At 42.9% G+C, this 22,962-nt stretch overlaps 1 protein-coding gene across 2 annotated transcripts; it reads left to right on the top strand.

Annotated features, from left to right (window-relative positions):
• The first annotated feature begins 280 nt into the window (after positions 1–280).
• olfm1b (olfactomedin 1b) lies at positions 281–20,513 on the top strand. 2 transcript variants are annotated; one of them, XM_082541186.1, is made up of 6 exons: positions 281–797; positions 7,288–7,437; positions 8,084–8,239; positions 10,020–10,239; positions 16,015–16,121; positions 18,342–20,513. In XM_082541186.1, exons 1-6 carry the CDS (start codon positions 732–734, stop codon positions 19,014–19,016), a joined length of 1,374 nt encoding a protein of 457 aa, XP_082397312.1. In that variant the 5' UTR covers positions 281–731; the 3' UTR covers positions 19,017–20,513. The 2 variants fall into 2 exon arrangements, with proteins under 2 accessions (XP_082397312.1, XP_082397311.1); XM_082541185.1 differs by lacking the exon at positions 281–797 and adding an exon at positions 3,750–5,854.
• The last annotated feature ends 2,449 nt before the right edge of the window (positions 20,514–22,962 follow it).

Consider the following 22,962-nt stretch of genomic DNA (forward strand, 5'->3'; position numbering starts at 1 on the left):
ATGTAACTTGGCCTATATTCAGACAGTCAAAGCTGTGCTTTATTGTGAAATTACTTACTCGAATCTATTAGTGGTTGTGATTGGCATTAAAGTCAGCAAAGAATAAATCTCAATTCTTTACTGTGATGGATTTTCTGGCAGCAAATGATCTTGGAAAGCCTTCCACCCTTGTGCTCGCTTGCCAATTTAAATCTCCCTCTCTCGGCGATGCAGCTTCCGCTTTCAGGACCATGAACAGCGCCGTCACTGCTCCCCCACCCCCCCCCCCCCCCCCTTTTTTTTTTTTTTTGTCATCGAGAGCTTATACGGCAAGCTTGAGGCGGGGAGGTAAACTTTTGGCGATATCAGAGTGAAGGTTTATAGCGTGTGTATCCGAAACTGTTCGCGCGCCTTCAGCCCAATGTTCACCACAGTCCGTCGCAGCGATAAATAAGTGCGGCCACGACCGAAAGGGAGAGGCACCGAAGATAGGCTCCAGATATGAAATGAATATGCACAGAGACGATTCCGTCAAACAGATTTGTTGCTGTCTGCCGCCGGGCTGCTAAGGAATAAAAAAATAACAACCGCGATAACAATAACAAGAATAAGAATAATAAAAAAGAGAGGAAAGAATCGGGCGACCTGCAGAGCGAGAAGAGAGCCGAGCGGAAAGGACTGCTGTGCGGGGGGACGCAAAGGGACTGGATCTGCATGTGAGACCGCTGGTCTACTCACACCGGAGGCAAGAGATGCAGCCTGCGAGCAAGCTCCTGACTCTGATTCTCCTCATCTTCATGGGCACAGAACTCACCCAAGTAGGTTGATTTTTAATTTTTAACGCCATTTTTCCACCTTTTGGTTTTTTTTTTTTTTTTTTTTTTTTAAAAGGTCGAAGTAGCGGTTAATTGGCTCCAGATCCAGTAAGAGATTACCCGCTTTACCTCGCATGAAAGAGCCGGGTGAATTAGCCCTCTACAACCTACCCCAGCTTAAACAGATTAACGGGCGGGATTACACGATGTGAATACATTGTGGTTGACGGGGCGCGGACAGGTCCAGGAGAGCCCCCCGCTCAGTGCCTCTGACAAACGGGCCAGATAGAGGGAGAGGACTGCACGGTCGGTCAGTTTCCTCATCATCAACTGGTCCGATTAATCAGCTGCAGCACCATCCTAGTACGATAGAAAAGGGTTGCCTGTAGCATTATGTATGTGCGTGTGTGTGTGGTGGTGGGGGGAGGCCATTGTTGGAGGATGCTTTTAAAAGAGGGGCTCCACAACCAAATGCAGAGTCTCATAGAAGGTGTTCTGAGCATGCTCCGTGACCACAGTGTGACTTGCTGGTGCCTTTGTGAAGAGAAACGAACACTTGAGTCCAGCAATGTCAAGCCACTCAGCTCAGTAGTTTTCAAACACTGCCCATCACTAAAGTGCAGATGTGGGATTCTTTACTGGAACTATGAATTACTTCATGGTGTGCTTAAACACCATTTGTAGAAATGCATAAAGCAGATACTGTTGCAGTAAATTGCTTGCTTTGTAAATGATCACAAACAACAGGCTTTGGTGGTTGGGGAGAGAGTGAGGAAGTGGGTTTATTTATTTCAGGGCCGTGCCGTGGAGAATTTGTGCATTTAGTTGTCTTTGCGCCAGCACAAAGTGATACTTTATGGAATTCTCTGTTGTGTGAATTCAATTGCGGCTGCTAATTAGAGGCCACAGAAAACAAATAAAAGTGACAGAGTGACACTGAGGTACTATCAGTAAACGTGTCTGTGATATAATCCAAGCGACAGACTCAATACAATGTGCTAGAAGTAGGTTGCTGCAAGCCCCGCTGGCCCTGGCAACAACGTGTTAGAACAATATTGGCGTTATACCACTTTGACAGAAATATGCCAGCAATTGATTTCCACAATTTTATGAGAAATGTCAGCGAGCTGTGAGGCGAACTTTTTTTTTCTTTTTTAATTCAGAGAACATAAGCCTGGTTTTGACATTTAGCTGGTATTTGATTTGTAATTTGATCAAAGCTCTAACCTTACACAGAGTTCGTACTGGTGTACATTTAGTCTTTTTTTCTGTACTGAGGCAACAAGTTTGAAATATGGGACCGGACGTTACAGCTCAGCTGCAGAGTGCAACAGAAACGCTGACACATCGGGGTCAGTTTGGACAGTTTGATGAAAGCCATCAAGTGGGAGCGGAGTGGAAAAACATGGCGATTTTCATGACATTCTCTTCAAGTCCCACGTGGCGATGTGCGGCCCCAAGTTACAGTGACAGTTTTTCCACGATGGACTGAGAAGTGTGTGTCATCTGTTCAAAGGTAAGTCCATATTAGCCTGTAGAAATACCTGTCAGCTCCCTTCCAGAAGCCCAAAAAGACAAAATACACTGACAGGCCCTATTTCTACTCCTGCTTTGGAAACCTGCAGTGCATTTTTTGCTGTTGGACAGCCGGGCCTCTCCACATTGCCTCCCGGTTTGAAGGCCAAAATATATCCAGTGAGAGGTGGATCTAAACTCTAAAAGATAGAGAGCTTTTCACTGCCAGATTACTCATCAGAAGAAGAAAAAAGGAAAAAAAAACACCCAAGCAGCCCGCCCTCAACCTGTGATGCTGAACAATGCCGCCCTCATAATGGCCACATTAACCACCTTGCTTCTCACGCAGTTTGAGACAGCGTAGGGCGGCCACAGCTCTTTTCTTTACATCTCTTCAAAGTAGCGGGGGGATGCCTGATTAGCGACGACCTCTCTCTTTTAAATCTGCCCACGTTCATTCACCTTCTATCCTCCACTCTGCTGAAGGATTTGGCGACTGACTAGCCTTCACATAGAGCAGAATAGTAAGCAGCCAGAACGGCATCTGTTCCTCACCTAGTGGCTCAACCCCGAGCTGCAAACCCACATCCTGAAGGATAGATGAAGCAGTTATAACAGTCAGTCCTCATCCAATGATCATCCTACAAAAAAAGACTATCAACACATGTCGCGCACTCTTACAACCACTCTGACACAAAATAACGCAGCTATTCTTTCTCATTTAAGTGGAAAGCTGCCAATATGTCTTCCCCTTTAAACAACAACAAAAAAAGCTCCAACAAAAGAAACCGTTTGAAACCGTTAAGGATTTTTAATGTATGAAAAAGAAAGAAAGAGAAATCAATCAGATTTTATGTGAGAACGCAGAGATGGAGTTGAGCTGAATTGCAATATGCGTGGTGTGATTGGCAGGCGGGGTTGAAGCTATTTATTATTCAGTATGGCTGGCTGAGCGATGAAGCAAAGGGGAGAGAGTGAGAGCAGAAGAAGAGTAGGTGGAGGTACGGTGCATTTTGTAGTGCACATGCAGGCTGGAAATGTGAATTTTTCTCTTCTCCGCTTTATTAAACTGGATACTGAATGTGACAGAGTGGTTATCCTGCTGTAGGCATGCAATATAAACATCAGCTCACTACAAACTACAGCAGCCTGTGGTCGTGGGAGACCACCTTTTGTGCTAATGCTCAGCTTTTAAATGTTTTCTGGTAACTTCTTGGTCTCCAGTTTGGTAATTTTTGTTGTGGTTGGATGCGCTTCTTTATTTGCCCTGGTATAGCTACACATCTTGTATTGCAAACTGACATTAATGAAGGCAAACCCACAAAACACAAACCACATTCTTAAAAAAAATAAAAAGGATTGTATAATTTGAGCAACACCTCTCCATCAAATTTGTATTTGTGTAGGGTTATTGCATTAACTTGTATAACTAAAACTGTGCAAATGCTTCCAGTGCATCCATCCACTTGAGGTCTTGTAGGCATGTGTAAAACACTGATTGGCTACTGAGGAGTTCTAATAAAAGATTTTGATTTGTCTGGCTTTCTGGCAGGTCAACGAATGATCGGTGAGTTTAAAAGAGCACTTGTGGCCTTCCTCTTGCTTCAGTGTCGATCATTTTATATTAAATAACTGGCCCTACTAAATGTGGGGGTCACTAGCTTTGGAATGATGTGGAATCCACAACGGTGAAGCCTGAAACCTGAATAAATCCATGCTTTACAAAGCTTTGCTGTTAGAGACCCCCTGCTGTGCTTTGCTGAACTGCACGGCAACACACAGGGTGAGGACCCGAGTGAAGCTGATCCCTGCAACACGTTGAAGCCGCCTCTTTTTGAGTTCTCACCTCAAAAGTCAGGGAGAAGTGTTGAGAGATTAAGAGCAGCCAGAGAGCGAAACAGACAGAGAGTAAGAGGAACACATAGGTGCAGCGAGCGCAGACTTTCCTCTCAGCTTTTCAGTTCACCAGTGAAATGCATTATGGAGCTGACAGAAATAGCCCAAACCTCTCTTTGCTATTCTGGGGGACCTCATGTATCATGCAGTACTACAATTTAGCCCATAGGCTGGAGCAGTGCCCCATAGATCTGCTGGTCTAGACTCAGGCTCTGGACGTTTCCTGGTATTATCTGAGCAGCTATAGCCAGCTGATAAAATAAAACACACCTGCTGAAGATGACAAAATCAAACTGGCTTTGAAAACACGCCTAAAATATTTGAAGACCTAAAATAATCAATAGATGAGGAAAAAAATAAAAACACTAAGTATGTTTTTTTTTGTAGTAATCAACCGCTTTCCTGTAAACGTGTCTTTTTTTCTTTCTTTCTTGCATTTCAAACATTTAGTATTAGTATTATTGTTAATTTTTTTTAATTATTATCATTTTTCCCAGCAATGCCAGAATCTGTTGCACGGTGGCGCCAGAGTTCCACGAATCAAAGGCTCATCCTTTGTTTTGGGCTGAAGCCTCCAGTATCCCATCAATAAAACATATTCCGAGCCCTACCACATCACTGCCATTGCAGTGCGACACCCTACATTTGTGTGTGTGTGTGTGTGTGTGTGTGTGTGTGTGTGTGTGTGTGTGTCTGTCACACACTCGACTACTGCTGCAGCGGTTGTTTTAGTTAACAATGGTTACCATGCAGGACGCGATGATGTTTGCGCCTGTGTCCAAGTGCCTTTAATCCTCCTTTTTTGATGGGTGGGCTGTGGAGAAAGAAATGTCATTGCTTGCTGCTATAAATAATCCCGCAGCATCATTGTGGGCCGACCTCGGTCGCACTGCTCATTGCCATTCCCTCAGGGGACAAGTTAGTGTCGACCCAACTATGAGCGACTTCAGGCGCAATCCCAGATATTACCCAACCTGGACCCAACCTGGCTGACATCATTGCGTCTGGTGATATAGATAGATCCGTAGTACCTCCTCCTTCCTCTTCACATCCATTTGGAGCCGCCTGTGTGTGTAGTCAGTGGCACTTAATCACAGAGCGCAGCAAGGCAGGAGGCGGACCGTCGGGCGTGAACGAAATAGTAACGGCGAACCGGAGAGGCGGCAGTGTGCGGGACAACGCGGGCAGAGGAGCTATCCAGAGAACGTCTCCAGCTGCTGCTCTCGGGTTTTAGCCCCCCTCCTCTTACTTTATCCGTGCACCGGATCGCGCCGTGCAGTTTTGCTCTCCGTCCCGACCCACCAAGTCTCGCTCTGCCGCCGGAGCTTCCGTGGAAATGTCCAAAAAAAGAACAGCCGAGCCGGAGTCCCGGGTGAAACACGAAGATGCTCTGGGCACCGCGACTCGCCTCTCTCGTTTCTCCCTGGAGTCTGTAGAATGAAGGCGACTTAAATTGAAAAGAAGAAGAAGAAGAAAAAGTCAATAGCAGAGCGCAAAAGATGTCGGTGCCTTTGCTGAAGATCGGCGTCGTGCTGAGCACCATGGCGATGATTACCAACTGGATGTCGCAGACCCTCCCCTCTTTGGTGGGGCTCAACACCACCAGGCTCACGGCGGCGCAGGGAGGGTACCCAGACCGGAGCACAGGAGTGAGTTTCACTGTTTACTGCCAGTGGCTGGCTTAAAAAAAAGGAACAAAAATTAAAATAAATCCTAATAACAATTAAGAAATAAATTTCCAATTAAAATTCAGTCCAGATATAGTCACAGAGCTACTCTCGTGGGTGCCTTTGGTTTATAATTTAGAGCAGAAATTCACGCGCCTGCAAGAGTAAGAAAAAAAAAAAGACTTGGAGAGAGCGTAATACATTCGTTCCTTCTTGCGTTTGATGTTGCTCCAGTTGCCTCTGCTACTGCTGATATGAGCATCCCCCACTAATGAAAAGTTATCATTTGGTAGTTTTGATGTGGATGCAAATGTGAAGAGACGCGGTGTTGCAAAATGAATGGCGTGGGGGAAAAACATTTCAAAGGAGTCTTATATATTCGCTCTGTAACAGCAGGAGTCTTCATTCTTTCTTTATATCCTTCAGTGTGTGTGTGTGTGTGTGTGTGTGTGTGTGTGTGTGTGTGTGCGTGTGTGTGTGTGTGTGTGTGTGTGTGTGTGTCAATGAGAGTCAGAATGAAGCGTTTCCCTGTCAGGCTTCCTGGCACTCTCAGAGCTGTGTTTGTGCCAGGGTAATATTATAAGTGGATGATTTGCAGCGATATTTAGAGCAATGAACGCTGAAGGCTGTTCTGTGTAAATATTAAATTCACTAAACTCGGGAAACAGAGTTTAATCTTGAATGTCATATTTTTTGTAATCATTTTTGTTTTAATGATTTATGGCTCTTTTTTTGCACATATCACACGTTTCGGGGTTTAGTTAACAATTAGTTGTTTTCTTACAGGGAGCTGTGTAACAGTGCTGATCACTACACTGAATACTACAAAGATGGGTGCTTGCTGGTGGTTCTCTTTGTCAGCGCATCCTTTGCTAGAAAACTGCAGCTGACTGACAGACTGACAGTGGCTGATTGCTCCGTTTTGTTTTTCACGTGAAGTCGCTCCTTCTCACTAATCAGCAGGTCTCCCCAGTGATCTTTTTTTTTGTTTCCTTTTCTCGCTGATGCAGTGATGAATGGCTTTGTCAAAGTCACCCCTCCATCCTCACCGTCGTCCCGTCAGCAGGTTAATAACTAGTGTTATCCATCGGGGTGGGAGGAGGTACAGCGAGGGGGGGGCATGTTCTTGACGTCATACATTATACTCTGAGGGTTCACACACACCCAACCCTGAATGACGGGACAGGCTTCTGCTGTCAACGATTGGCTGCTTTAGAACACACAGGTGATAGTGGCGAAAATGGGTGGAGCCTAAAGGTTTGTGGCGTCCTGATGGTTATAAATATAATAAAGCGATAAACACGAGGAGGTTGTTGCGTGGCAACCCCCCCCCCCCCCCCCCCCCAAAAAAAAGAAACATTACCCTGTTGTCTTTTTATTGTTTCCCCTCCCCTTATCTATGCCTTTGTTTTCAGGTGTTGCCAGCAAACCCAGAGGAGTCGTGGCAGGTGTACAGTTCAGCCCAGGATAGCGAGGGAAGGTGTGTCTGCACTGTGGTGGCACCCCAGCAGTCCATGTGCTCACGAGATGCCCGTACCAAACAACTGAGGCAGCTGCTGGAGAAGGTAATTATCACCTAACTCCTCCCCAGCCATCAAAAGTCATACAGTGTGACCCAGGGGACCCACTGTTACTTCCTCTGACCTTTTGTCACGCACAAAGACATGCATAGAAACACACACACACATATATATGCTCATGTTTGTGGTCTTTTGCCTGCTGGACAAGAATAGAAGTCATGCTCTAATGAGCTCACGAAAACCCAAGGCATCACAGGAGGCAGCTTATTTGTAAGTAGATGATATCTAATGATGCACTCAGCTGAGTGCCCATACACTGGGAGCTTCCCCCATTTTACAGAAGCACATTCATAGAACCCTGCAGGTTAAGTTGCTCATTCATATACTGTAGCAGCAGCACTACAGTTACAGTTACTGACAACAGCAGATTCCTCCTAATGAATAAAAGATGAGCCATGTTTCTGGACCACATCAGATCTGGAGAAAACAAATGTCTGAACAGTATGAATCCTACACTTGCGCCATGTGTCTGAGGCCCCTGACTAGTTGGCCTGATGTCAGAGTTTGTGAATCACTACGAGACGAACGCCAAGCCATATTGTAAAGTCTGTTGCCTTTTCTCTGCGTCTCCTATTCTAATTACAATGCAGACTGAGATTTTTTCTTCAACCACTCTTGCTCATTCGTACAGGTCCAGAACATGACCCAGTCCATCCAGGTGCTGGACCAGCGCACCCAGAGGGACCTGCAGTATGTAGAGAAGATGGAAGTTCAGCTTCGTGGTCTGGAGACCAAGTTTAGGCAGGTGGAGGAGAACCATAAGCAGAACATCGCCAAGCAATACAAGGTAAAAGATCCACTTCTCGAGCCATCGATCCAAGCGCCATTCCTTCATAGCTGCTTCTTTAGCTTACCCATTTCGTGTGTGAGTGTTTCCACTGTGGAGAGAACTCAGAATTGCCTAAATCACCATATTGCATCCCAAGAAATCTGCATGGATAATTAAAGAGGCAAAATAAATCGATACACAAAATGCCATAATTCATTTAAAAAAATCACGTTAAATAGAGAATCTGGGCTTGGAGGAGATTTAAGAAGATATCTTACATGAATTACAGTCACTGTGAACGATGGGCACAAAGATCTCTGCACACTGGGACAAACCTCCTTGACAACATCTAGTATACACTAAACCCTCCAAGGAGATTTTCTTTAGGGTTTCGTGTCCACATGTTAATGAACCTTTTTTGCAAACAGGGTAGAGGAGTGTTTGATGCAAGTTTTTACTAGATTTTACTAGAGCTTTAGGGATTTATCGTGTCTTTATGTCCTGTCTTCCTCCCCTCAACCCCCAACCGGTCTCAGCAGATGGCTGTCCCTCCCTGAGCCCGGATCTGTCGGAGGTTTCTTCCTGTTAAAAGGGAGTTTTTTCTTCCCGCTTTTGCCATGTGCTTGCTCATCTATTGAGCAACACATAAGTGATAACAGGTCTACATTTTTAAAAAAAGGTCACAAAAAATTCAGTGCCACCTCTGATTATGGGGTATGGTTAACACCCAGCCCTGTTTGCAGTTACTGAGACTAATTCAAGCGTGCCTGTGTTCCTACAGCTGTTCATACCATCACCACCTGCACTGCTGCAATCCTGTCAATCATGCATGCTCAGCAGTCCCGTGCTGCCAGCGCCTTTCAGTGCATGTGTGCAGTTTTGTTTTCTGTAACATGTCTTAAGTGCATATACTAAGTGTGTTTGTCTGTGTGTCTGTTAGATAGGTTAGCAAGCTCTAGCCCCTGTCAACAGTTTGTCATTTTCTTGCTTGCAGGGCTAACTTTAAGACATGTAAAGAGAGCCACAGGTGAAGAAGAGGCAGGTCAATTCCAGATTCCCCTGAACTGGGCCACAGTACTGAGAGCATTTGGGCGTCAAACAGTTAATTTACCTTTAGCACCATTAAGACTAAGAAACCCCACCCTTCTCCCAAACCAACCCACCACTGATCTCTTCCTGCATGTTACTGCTGTCAAAGTTTTCCATCTAAAAGCTTTTTTAAAACGTAAATACATAATTATTATTATTATTATTATTAATTGCTGTTTTTCATTTTATTTTCCTTTGGCTTTTGTCAATGCATATTTGGTTATTCAACAAATCTTTACGTAAAAACTATAGACGTACAATTCGAGACACTTTGTTGTGTGTGACATGTAAAAGCATGTAACCCTTAATACGATGTTGCATTTTAAACGATGATGACCAATAAAGAGCTTTCCCAATTGTTGTCGGTGTACCGAGGGCTTGCTTTTTATCGGCTGGTCACTTTCCGGGACGGAGCCACCTGCTCTGCTCGTCACAGCGGGTGGAGAGTATTTTCTGGGTTTGTCCGCTCAGACACACACCTGCACAAACAGAACACCGCAGCTCACGCGCACAGAACACAGGACACGGAACACGCAAAAGCAGGGGGCGGGTGTCGCGAGATGAGAGAAGAGGCAGGATAGAGTTAGAGTAGTCAGGTTCAGACAGGTGTTTTGGTTTATTTTCCCCTTCTTTTCTTTTCTTTTATGGACAGCGGGCTCTCCTTTTTGCCACGCATGACACTCAACCGAGCTTATTCTAACCCTTTCAGGCCATAAAAGCGAAAATGGAGGAGCTTAGACCGTTGATACCAGTGTTGGAGGAGTACAAAGCCGATGCCAAATTGGTATTGCAGTTTAAGGAGGAGGTCCAGAATCTGACGTCAGTTCTAAGCGAACTTCAGGAGGAGATGGGGGCCTATGACTACGAGGAGCTCCACAACAGAGTGTCAAATCTTGAGGAGAGACTCCGAGCATGCATGCAAAAATTAGGTAGGCACAGACAGTTATTGGCTGTTGGCACACACTTTGCTTCAAACACATGCATGCACAAACAAGCCCACTGACATACATGAGTACGTTGAATGGCTAGAAAGAGATCCTCAGGCATACTGGCACAATACAGAACACATGATAAGAACATCACACGTGGCTATAACGATCTACCACTAAAATTCATAATTCAGCGGTATTAAAACAACAGTGTATCTTACGGTTCTCATCTGTACGTGCTGGTCTTTTTTAAAGGCTTTATCTTGGGTCTACACTTGAAAACTGAAAGTAATCCAATAAGGAAGTCCACAACATGACTATGCATGTTCTCTGCTTTTAGTACTGTCTATAAACCCTATTCACCCTTTCTGCAAAGAAACAACCCCTGAATGGGTTCTGGGTTCCTGAAATTTTGGATTCCTTCTTTTCAACACACCTACCTTTTAACTGTTTGTTTGGGACACTGCAATCTTTTTTAATTGGATGATCAAATCAAATAGGATGCTAAAAAAAATACATAATTAGACACAGCACCAACCTGCAACCTGCACGCACCCAGGGATGGTTGAGGATGACGAGAGCTACCGAGCTTCTTCATCTTTTAGTCTGCGATTTCTCATCACATCCTATCTTTTTGCTTTTAGCCCCTGTCTGAATCTTTTCACACCTCTGTCACATCCCACAGTGCTAATAGATGCACACCCACACTACACTGACTAAGATATATTACGAGAGCAGGGACACTTGCACGCGGCACATCGCGGGTATATTGTGTCCCTGTTTCAAATTATGCGCAGCGGAAGATGACAGAAAGAAAGAAAAGCTTTTGGTTATACTGGCGAAGAAAAGAAAAGAAAAGAAAAAAAAGACAGTCAACATGCTCTAAAGGGATTAAGAGTGAACAAACAGACTACAAAAACACACACCTAATCTCTCATCACCAGTTGTTTCTCGTGCCATTCTTTATCTCAGCATACACTGCTCTTTTTTTCCTAGCCACATCTGCTTCCACTACCCACCAGCCTGGAGTCTTTTCTGTGTTTTCACTCCCAGTTCAATTAACATGCCACCCCTCACACATCTATGGTCAGGCTGCCAAAGATAGGAGAGTAGGGACCAGCGGGAGTGACTAAGTGTGTGTGTGCGTGCGCAAGATCAGATGAGATAAAGGTGAGGTCACCCAGCGAGAGACTGGCTCAGGCAGAACAGAGGGTGGCTATTCCTTTCATCTTCACACGATTGCAGACGCACTCATGCGTAGTGCAACCAAATACAGTCCGGTACACTTGCATTACTTAGATTAAGCTTGCGAAGGTCACTCGCAGCATTTGCATCTGAATAATAACATTGAGAGGAAAAAAAATAGAGCAAAGTTTTTAACAGACAGGAGACTCTAATACAAGGTGGTATTGAGAAGGAGACAGAGAGAAAGAGTGATAAAGTGAAGGCGAGTGGGAAAAGTGAAAGAGAGTAACTAGGGTCCCCGCAGAGCTGTCCTTCAAGCTGTTTTGTGCCGGAGAAAGTAACAGCCCAACGGCTGCTGGGACACAATGGCCATCGATCAAGAGGACATGCCAGCTTGCTGGGCAATAATCAAATAAATAAATCACCTTGTGTTGTGCCCCAGCACTGTGGAGGCACTGAGAGCTTCAGGCAAATCCAGTCTTTTCACACTGAAATGCTGATGAATGAAGCAGGAAGGTCACTCCGGCACATCAAGCCCTCTGCTACCTGCTCTGCTGCCACTGGTTTCCCTTTATATTCTGGCTGTAAAGAACTAAATTAGACTATTTCTGTCATTTTAAACAGCTCACCAAAATCACCTTCTCTCTTTTCCTTAATTAACCCTCCTCCTTTTCTTAATACTAATTCTTAAATGAAATCTTTTTGTAATTTAGAGCGGTGGGGGCTTCTTTCCCTCTCCACACATTAAGACTAAGTGGATAGCTAATTAGTGGTTAAAATTATTACGACCAGCGTAGCTAACTGACTATATATATAAAACAATGTTATTAGCCTATTACAGCTAGGTAGCCTAAATGAACTCATAGACTTGTGAAACAAGATAACTTCTTTATGACACCTGGAGGAAGATGTTATGTGTTATGATTTAGCCATACCTGCTAAACATGTGTACGAAAGAATTTCTTTACATACTATACCCATATAACATCCACCTGTGTCATACCAACCCTCGGCGTGTCCTCCTTCACTACATCCATCAGCCTGTTCTGAGGTCTTCCTTGTTTCCTCCTTGCATCAGTACATTTCTTCTTCATTTCTCAGACATCCTCTCATGCACTTATATTTATCTGGTTAAAAGGTCCACTGCCTTCTCTCCTAGACATCTCCACACAGGTATGTCACTCTTCACATCGGGCCTCTTTTCCTCCTTACTAAACAATAACCATCTTTCCTCATCCATCCACCCCTTTCTCTCTCAGCTCACTTTGCTCATTTATGCATTTCCATTTCTATCCTTAATCACCCCAACATGCTGCACATCCTTTCCACTGCAGTCTCTCTACCTTGCCAAACCATATAAGTCATTTTCCTCTTCTTTAGTGTCCAGCCTCATTTACATCTCCTCCCTGAATTCTGCACAACATTCTTCCTTCTTCATCATTATCTCTACCTTCAGTCATTTCCTCTTTCTCTTTCAGATTGTACCTTCTGTGTAAGATAGTTCATGTGTGTGTACCTTCCTCCATTCCTATGTGACCGTGCGCCTCCCTCTTGTTGAAGTACATGTTCACTGCAGCCTTTTTTGCAAAATCCACTACATTCTGTCTAAGACCATATCTACCCAAGATCTCCTTATCACTGTTCCCTTCACCTACATGCCCATTGAAGTCTACTCCTGTCACCCCTCTCTCTCCCCCCCGGGAACACCCTTTACTAGGGATGGGTACCGGTATCCGGTGCCATTATGGCACCGGTTCTCACATAAACGGTAGTAACCAGACCGAAAAGCAGCGCACATTTCAGTGCTTTATTTCGGTGCTTATTTTTCCTGAAATGTCATACACTTTGGATTCTAGCCAATCATTTTACCTTTGCAAGCGTAGTAGGCGGGCCCAGGTACGTACTTTCTTTTAGAGCAGAGCTACAGATTAAAAATGCCCAAGGCGAAGCGGTCAAAAGTCTGGCTGTACTTCACAGCAAAAGATGCAAACTCAGCACCCTGCATCAAGTGCTTTAAGCTGATACTGTGATACTGTGCAAAGGAGGTAACACCTCAAATCCGATGAAACACCTGGCGACATATAGCATTTTGTTAAAAGCCGAGAAATGCACCGTATTTGATAGCTTGCTGCGAGACCTCACACCGAGCACATCTACTGTGGGTGTGGTGCCTGTAATCGGACCCGGAGTTAGCAACATCCCCCAAAAACCCGAAGAGGAGAGTCCTGGCCCCTAGCCCTGTCAGTGTAGCAGAAATGATGACGGATGATGATGGCAGCAGCAGCCGTTCTTCTCTGTGTGAGTAGCTTAATGTTGTCCGTGTGTAATTTACGTTGAGTAGGCTAACCACGTTATTAAATTAATGCACATAAGGTGAACTAGCAAACACCGTCGTAGTTACATGGCTGTCTTCTTGTTTGATGGCAGATGCTCCCTTCACCCTGGCCAAAAAGGCTAAAACGACCAAAGAAAAAGTGGAAAACAGCTAAATATGAGAGGTTTTTGGACAAAGTTTGTGTTTTTTCCATTGTTTAAGCACTGCTTCCAGCCCAGAGTGATGCCATATATGCCCTATAGCTGCAGAAAAGGCTAACATTGTTATCTTTTTACAAAAAAAACAGCTGAACATGAGAGGTTTTTGGACCAATTTTGTGTTCTTCATCCTTTAAGCACCGGTTCGAGCACCGGTTCGAGCACCAGTTCGAGCACCGTTTAAGCACCGGCACCGTTTCAAAAGTACCGGTTTGGTACTGGTATCGGATAAAACCTAAACGATACCCATCCCTACCCTTTACAGCTTCATCCAACTTCAGCATTTCTCTTTCTCCTTTTTCTCTGACAACATTCAACATCGCCTCTTTGATTTCCAGCTTCAAACCATGATCCTGTATGACTCTCTCTTTACCTCCAGAACATTCTTCACATACTCTCCCTTCAAGGCTTCCCCTGATCCATTTTGCTTCCTATCTTTGCTACGATAGAACAGCTTAATCTACCTCTGACACTCCTGTTTTTTTCTATTCTATAGACCCTTCATTTAAAGTTGTGACCGATTTACAAATCGTATTATTGATCCAAATATTTGATTTCTGCCCTTTGAATATAATGGCAGTAAGTGACCCTTGTAGGGGTCTGATTGCTAAAAATATATTTGAATAACAAGATAACTGTAAATATTCAGACTTTAAGAGGCAGCCTGTTCATGTAGGTACCTCTAGTAGAAATTCTAAATCGTCACATTTTGGGCTAAGGGCTGTTAATCTATGGTGCTAGTGTCAGTCGTTATGCAAATGTACTGTTTATAAGGTTGGGGAATCCTTCAGTCAACTCAGACTGAAGAAATGTTTCTCCCACTGAAAACGTTACATCCAGATGAACAGAATTAAGTTTCTGGGGCTGATGGCGGGCTTTGTTGTTATATCAGCTCCAGTTTCCATTAGGTTTTCTATTTGATTTCCCTTGTACTTCAGTCCAGGCATATTCAGGCCAAAAGGGGATTAGACCTTGTGCACAACTCCAGAATCCAGATCCATCAGCTGGCCGTCCAGCAGACTGCAATAGTAGTGTCATTTAAAGACAGAAGCATGATTAGAGAAAAGAAATAAATAAATCAATGGCCAATGTATTAATGCAGTCTCTAATCCCACTGAGGGTTACGTAATGGGACTCAAGCCCCCACTGGAAATAGTAAATGCTGCTCATGTGACCATGTGTTTGTCTCTCAGCCGCCGCTGAGGTGCGATGCCGACGCATTCTCACAGGCACGACATATGCTGCACACAGAGACGCACAAACACTCTAACACAAAACCACAAGTTTCTTTATGTGGGTGATAGAAATGAGATAGAGGGAGGCAGGTAACCGAGGGAGAAAGATAAGCAGAGGAAACACAAATGAAATCGATGCCGTCTGACTGCAGAGTAAAAATGACATTTCGCAGCAATGAAGCGCATGACAGATGATGGAGTTGTAACAAAAGGCGTCGTTGCATCCTGCTGTTCAAATGAACTTGGGATGTGATGAAATTAACTTGTCAAGACCATCTCATTGACTCTTGTCTTTATAAACTATTGTGTGAAAGCAGCTTAAATGAAGAGATGCACTGCGAGAGCTTCTGTTTAGTAAAATCATGTCTCTCATTCCTGCCTGTGTTCATTAGAAGGGGTACGCTAGTCTAACTGACTCTCAGTCAAGAGGGACACAGAGCCCGATGTTAGTTTTGTCAAATTCTTTAACACCTCAATCAGCACTAATTAACACTACAGCAGCTTACAAGTAGCACGCAGGAACAGAATACACAGAGGCTCTCCCTTTCCTATCCTATCCTTCTCTCACTTTTTCACACATCCACATGGAGAAAGTAAAACAGGCATTAGCATGTGTGAACTGAATAATAAGCACCACTTGTGCAGTACATCACGCAAAGAGAAAGGCGTAGCAACAAGCTGGACTTTGACTCGTTTATCCTTTAGGCAAATTCATCAGGATTCAAAGCAAATGACATGAATCCCGTGCAAGAAATTGTGATTCGGTCTAAATGTGTAAACAGGCGTTGCTGTGGGTATTTCCTATCTCGCTTTTTCCTTGCAGCATGCGGCAAACTGACAGGCATCAGTGACCCCATCACCATCAAGACGTCCGGATCCAGGTTTGGCTCCTGGATGACTGACCCTCTGGCTCCTGAAGGAGATACTCGGGTATGTGGCACACAGTCACACAGTGTGGGCTGGGTATCAAAACTGCACTTACCTAATATCTGCTCAGGTGTTATTTAGGAAGACAAGTCCATTAACTGTCAAGTCACTTCTTATTTTTTCCTTCTTTAGTAGATAAAGAAACCACTGGCTCTAGTTTCTCAAGGCTATTTTCAGATTTCTAGTAACACTTTATAATCCAGCTGCTGCTACTTTTGTCTGGCCAACACTAAAAAGCCCAGTATTGTTCAGATTACCATCCAGAAAAAAATCTGATAACACTTTGTATTACAGCCCTTAAAGGCATAAATCTACTGTAATTAAATGGATATTGATATTCATATCATATTTACCCACAGATACTTAATAGGTACACTAGAATAAGGAGGTAGCAACCCAGGTTTTCACAGGATACAATGAAGTAATTATACACTAAATAAATTTAAGTAATGCTTAAGCAATGTTACAACACAATTTATTATGTAAGTAACTGTAAGGACATCATAATTTCATGGCAATTTTTCTGAACAATAAAATTTAAAAATATATATATAATTCCCGACCTTACATTGGAAGTACACTGCACTTTTCAGGGCATGGGCCATATTTTGGAGTGCGTTAAACTTGGCAACCTTTCATGGGAAATTACTTACACAGTATTAAAATGACTTTCAGCACAATTTGTGTCTCTTTTCCTGTAAAAAACTCATAATTTAGGCACTACTTAAAGTGTACTTGCATGTAATTATTTCTCATTTCCTTTAAAATAATTAAATATTTTATTTTCCTGTATAATAAATTAGTTTTATGTACTATTTTTGTAAAATCCTGACCTGTTAACCTCCTTATTCTAGTGTGATAGTTGCATGTAGATAGTTGCATGTAAATATAGTAACATTGTACTTCCAAATAAAATACATCAAAATTTAATTTGATTACAGGAGAATCATTTTTTAGTCGTGAGCTGTGATGTCTTGATACTAATCTGAACATTACTGGGATTTTTTATTGTTAATAAAACAAAATAGTAATATCAGTATGTCAACTTGAGCTAATGTGATTTATAAGTAAGTAGTTCCATTTCTGCATTATTTGAAATGTGTGGTTTGTTTCCTGGTCTCTATTACTTTAGCAGTCGATTGCATCTGATTTCCCTTTGCAAAGTGCATCTTCCTGCTCAATAAATAGGCCTGCCTTCACTACTAAAACACATTAAAAATAAATACCAAGTATAAATCTATACGATTTGAACAGGAAGCTGCTTGGTTGACAAGAAGCTGGAAATAAAGAGAGTTTATTCGTCTGCTCAGCGTGAAGACGCCCTTTCTGCTCCCGCTTTATTAGACGCATCAATAAGAGATGGAACGCACACGAGCAGAGGGAGTAAAAACTTCAGCTGCACACGGCTGTGCATCTGTACAGTTACAGTTTCTGATGGCTAACGGTTCTGACAACACAGGCCACAGAATTTTTATGGTACAAACGTCTTTACCAGCAAGGTTGAAACTTACTGCTGACTACGATTATTTTTTAGCAGACTTACGGCAACTTCCTTTGGTTGAAACTAATACATTTTGAACAGAACCCATGAAAGATGTTCCTCGCTGTCAAAGGGCAGAGAAGAAAAAACAGAGTTTAATTGATGGAAGCAGACAGGCCTGCCCCAATTCTTTTCATCTTAAGGTTTTCTTACCTTTCCTTAGTACTTTTTTTTTTAGCCCCGTGGAGTCCTTCTTTCTTGATGTGAATCATTTTTAAGTTAATCGTGACAGCAGATATAACCAGGTAGAGGAAGTCTTTAGGTTTATCAGTCCCACTGTGACCAAGGAAGTATTTGAGTCTCCAGTGGCTCTGGAATGAGAGCTCTCTGCCCACCTCCACAGGGGCCAGCAGGAAGCTGGGTCATAGCAGCTGAGACAGGCCTTTTATCTGGAATGATGGGCATTATCCCTGTGGGGCCGGTGCATGCCACCCTGCGGCTGTCATCCTGACTGTTTGCATTCAGAAGTAGATGGATTTCAGCTTCGCCTGCTCCTCGAGGAAGTCTCAGCACTAACTTAATTGGGATGCTTGTTGACGATGTGATTTGATTTATTCTGCGTGTGATGTGCATGCTCGATTCTCGAATTCACAAAGGCACGCAGGAAGGATGATGATAGGCATTTCTAGCTTTGAAGTACTGCTGCGTTTTTAATTCTCTCTCTCTCTCGTCTTGATGCTTAGGTCTGGTACATGGATGGCTACCATAACAACCGCTTCGTGCGGGAGTACAAGTCTATGCATGACTTCATGACGGCAGACAACTTCACGTCCCACCGGCTCCCCCACCCGTGGTCAGGAACAGGTCAGGTAGTCTACAATGGCTCCATCTACTTCAACAAATTCCAGAGCCACGTCATCATCAAGTTTGACTTCCGCACCTCCTCCATCAGCAAGTCCCGGCAGCTTGACTACGCAGGCTTCAATAATGCGTATCACTATGCCTGGGGAGGGCATTCTGACATTGACCTCATGGTGGACGAGGGAGGACTGTGGGCTGTCTATGCCACCAATCAGAATGCCGGGAATATTGTTATCAGCAAGCTGAACCCCAACACGTTGCAGATCATCAAGAGCTGGACCACCAACCACCCCAAACGGAGTGCCGGCGAGTCTTTTATGATCTGTGGCACGTTGTATGTGACCAATGGCTACTCGGGAGGCACCAAAGTCTACTATGCCTACTCCACCAACTCCTCTACTTACGAGTACATCGACATTGCCTTCCAGAATAAGTACTCACATATCTCCATGTTGGACTATAACCCACGTGACCGTGCACTCTACGCTTGGAACAATGGTCACCAGGTTCTCTACAACGTCACACTTTTCCATGTCATCCGCTCAGAGGAACTGTAACCATGAACATGGATCGAACACCATAAATGCATATTGTCTGTAAAGGAAATCTCACTATATACAAAAATATATCTGCTCCAAGAGACTCTATGGCAAGACCATTCTATTTATGATATCAAAGAATTTCTGAAAGACTGTATCAACAGTGAATGCAAAGTAGAGTGAATGTGCATATGAAAAAATATCTAAAACTGAAGGGTTTCATTCCAAAATGTGATAAATCACAAACAAGAAAAAGAAGCCGTATCTGTTATTATCACAGATGATTGCGTCAAAAGCAAAACATTTTTGTAAATAAAAGGTCGTAACATGACTTCTTAGTCTTAGTAGACTTTATTTTAATAGCTGCCATAATTTTGTTAAAGGGTCTTTTATTTTGGAATGAAACTCTTTAATTGTTTGCCGTATAGAAAATGACTGTAAAAGTAGATATAAATACATCAGATTTAAAAGAATAAGAACAGATGCCAAAAAAAAAAAAATCAAAACAAAAAAAAACACACGCCTTTTTTTTATATCATGGAATATCAACCTAAGCTCATTCCTGTGGCTCCAGTTCTTCTGCAGAAATCCTCCCGGCTGAACTTTTCTTTCGGTCATTGGGGGTCCTGAAACGAAGACTGTTATAATAAACTGTTGGATCCCCGTGTCCCATGGACATAACGTTAAAAAAAAAAAAAACGGGAGGTCACTCTAGTCAGAAGACTTGATAGCCTAATGGATGCTGTGTGTCATATTCTTTTTATTAAGTACCGTAGCAAATCAGAAGTCTGTAGAGAAACAGAAAACATCAATAACAACATCCACTAAAAGACCTGAAGGCACTGACTGTTGACAGCGCTGTTGTTTAAGATGATTTCCCTGTGTTGGTGACTATGTGTGAAAAAGGCTTTCTTTGCATGAGTGTTTTCTATCACTCCGGTCTTCTGAATGTCTTTTTTGCTGTATGATACTATTAAAAAAGGTGGGCGGTAGGGTGGGTGGGGGAACAAGGTAGTATGCCTTTGGGATTTGGGGGTTTGCAGAGATATTTACCTTTTTCCTGCTTCCTTCGATTTTGTTCTCGTTCTGTTTATTTCAATTTCTTTGCAATAATGGTTTTTTTTAACGTTTTTGTATCTCTGTAACTGTTGCCACCAGTTTTGCCTCTCTATTTGTTTATTTGGACTGCGTAGGAGGAATCTATCTAGCTCACATCTCTCTGAAGTAAAAGAAAAAAAGAAACAACAGAATGTATCTAGTATTGTATACTGGAAACCAGGCCCTTCTATTTTCAATCCACCTCATGTAGTCGGGAGAGGGTTTTTTGGGTTTTTTTACAGGATAAATCCTGTCTCATGTCATGTATCCCCCCACTGCTAGTGAAGGATAATGCTGTTTAAATGTATACTCTTGCTGAGGACAAAAGCTTTTCACTCTTTTTGCGCTTTGCTGGACATGTGTTGTATCTGAGATGAGATAGTTAATGATTCGTGTCAATAAAATAGAGAAATCTGACGCTCGGATTGCTGCCTTTAAACGCTACAAGGTGCTGTGTATCAGTACAGTTAAGTCCCTATTAGACGTAGAATACATAATCGCTGGTTTCATCAGTCTGTTTCAAAATAGTTTAGATCTGACCTTTAAAAATAACAAAATTACTAAAAGAGGGGAAAATGTTTCAGCCTTTCTGGAAATTAGCATACAAAGCAGTGACATGAAATGTAATTATTGACATGCTATTACTGTTTTATTGTGTTCTCAAGTGAACTGGGCAACTCAAAAAGATTCACAAACGCTATGGAGGGTCTTTATGTGCCTGTTAATGTTGCTGCAGGAATCCAGCGTTGGGTGAAGTCCAACTCTAGTAACACGACTGAGGCAAATACTACAGCAAAGAGACCAGAGTGCTCATTCAGACATGAAGCTGGCATGTTCAAATGCCATCAAATTAGTGGAAAAGAGTGCATGTCTTAAAGGTGCTTAAGCCTGTGATGGTTCACATGGATATAACTTTTACATCACAGCTAATGCTCTTATTTCCTGCCTTGAAGGTTTTACTTCATTAAGATTACATAGATTACACAATCCCGCTTTACTTGGATTGTGGAAAAAGAGCATTTACGGACCCTGGTGCGTGTTTAGAAATTGCAAAGTGAGGCTCCTAAATAAACCACACACACACAAAAAAACATAATCTTGCTCTTTCAAATGAAATGTGGTATTTGCAAGCAATAAAACTCATGGTTGCTAAATTAAATACACCCAAGTGTATTGTTGCTGCTAAACAACTTGACTATTAACTATTGTCAGCCATGTTTAGCTTGATTGTCACTTGGAGTCATGTGAATAACTAAATGCTTCACTTCATTAGGGTTTGTGGGCATTCATTTATGCATGGCTCTCTGAATGTTCATCCACAGTATTTCTGTTGTCATTCTATTGTAGATTTGCTGCTGTGCTTTGGATTTATTATCCTGCTGCATGATGATTTCAAAGCTTTAGCTGTTGGACACATGCCCTTATATTTGACTCTAGAATACTTTGGTATACAGACAAATTCATAGTTGGCTCAACAATTGCAAGGTGTTCAAGTCCTGTCACTGTAAAACAAGTGCAAACCATCATCACTCCACCACAGTGCTTCAGAGGTTCGGTTTTAACCAAACTTGAACTGCGCTGCTGTGTCCATTATACAGAGAAGAGGCCTTCCAAACAAGTCCTACTTGTTCAGGCTTCAACAGTTAACATGCTATCTGATGTAGCCCTTGGTTTTTAAACAGTTTGACCTTGGGGTGGTTATTGTTAATTATGTTAATATACCCGAATGCTCCCAGCAAAGCAAGTTTCACTCTTGATTAATTGATCATCTTCATCCAAGACGGGAGGCACGCCGTAGCATCGACAGGCACTGTCAATGATGCATTTCCTTTAAATTACAAGTTACTGTCAGCTCCAATAACAATCATCTGTGTTTTGTTTTTCTTCACTTGACATTTCCTTTATTTGTTGGAATGTCTTCTTTTTCAAACAACACTGTCCACTTTATGTTCGCTAAGAATTTTCTCCCCTTCTTTGATCTCCACTCAATTTCACTTACCACTACTCCCATCCTCCTTTTTACTTCTTGTCCTTCAACCATTCTGTCTTTTTCCCGCTCTTTGTTGCTCCCACTCTCCCACTGCCTCTTAGTCCTCTGATGTTTCAATCAATGAATAAATGATTGCTTCTATTTTCACTCCGAGTGCTTGGCCAACACAAGCTGCTTTGTTCCCCTGAAAGAGTTAGAGATAGGATTTGGGAGACAGAGGGAGAAGAAAAAAAGGCAGAAAAAGAAACATGCTCAGCGGAAGGTCTTGCAGTGTTTGACACGAAGAACTGTCACTCAGGAGATGAATATATTTGCATCTTTAAACAGCAATTGGTGTGTCAAGAGACATCGCTGTACTGCACATAGTCCCAGTTCCCCACCAGCAACAACAGAACACACGCCTGTGAACTTGACAGTTGCCTTCAATTTCATCATTTTGCATATTTGCTCTGTCTTTTCATTTCCACACCAGTGTAAATGAAATACATTTCTATTTGGTGACTTTTACCGCAATGTATTGTTTACACGAGACATCATAAGGTGCACTTGGCTAATTATCTTTTGCATACCTTGCCCTCTAAATGGCATGACCACTGCAGCAGCACTTTTGGGACTAAGGGATGGACACAGTGAGAGGTTTGACCTTGCTTAGGCCGGCTGTAAGGTGTTTTATTCCCCAAGGACAAAACCACTTATCAGTGATAGAAAGATAGTCTGTGCGTGCCAACAGGAGGCTTGCAAAAAAAACCCCAAAAAAACGCAGAGCACTGCAATAACTTGGTTTTGTGGCACAAACATCTCTGACAGGTTGTAACGCTTGTACAGCTTTACATAATTTACCCTTGCCACTGACTCTGAGGCCTTTGTCTCTACGGC

The sequence above is a fragment of the Aulonocara stuartgranti genome (assembly GCF_965226115.1).
Source record: "Aulonocara stuartgranti genome assembly, chromosome: 7".
NCBI classification, from domain to species: domain Eukaryota; kingdom Metazoa; phylum Chordata; class Actinopteri; order Cichliformes; family Cichlidae; genus Aulonocara; species Aulonocara stuartgranti.

Bases quoted from the DNA above. Each gene is read 5' to 3' on its own strand.
- olfm1b (XM_082541185.1), top strand. From the start codon at position 5,705: ATGTCGGTGCCTTTGCTGAAGATCGGCGTCGTGCTGAGCACCATGGCG. The intron at 5,855-7,287 runs GTGAGTTTCACT...CTTTGTTTTCAG, and splicing joins ACCCAGACCGGAGCACAGGA to GTGTTGCCAGCAAACCCAGA. The intron at 7,438-8,083 runs GTAATTATCACC...TCATTCGTACAG, and splicing joins TGAGGCAGCTGCTGGAGAAG to GTCCAGAACATGACCCAGTC.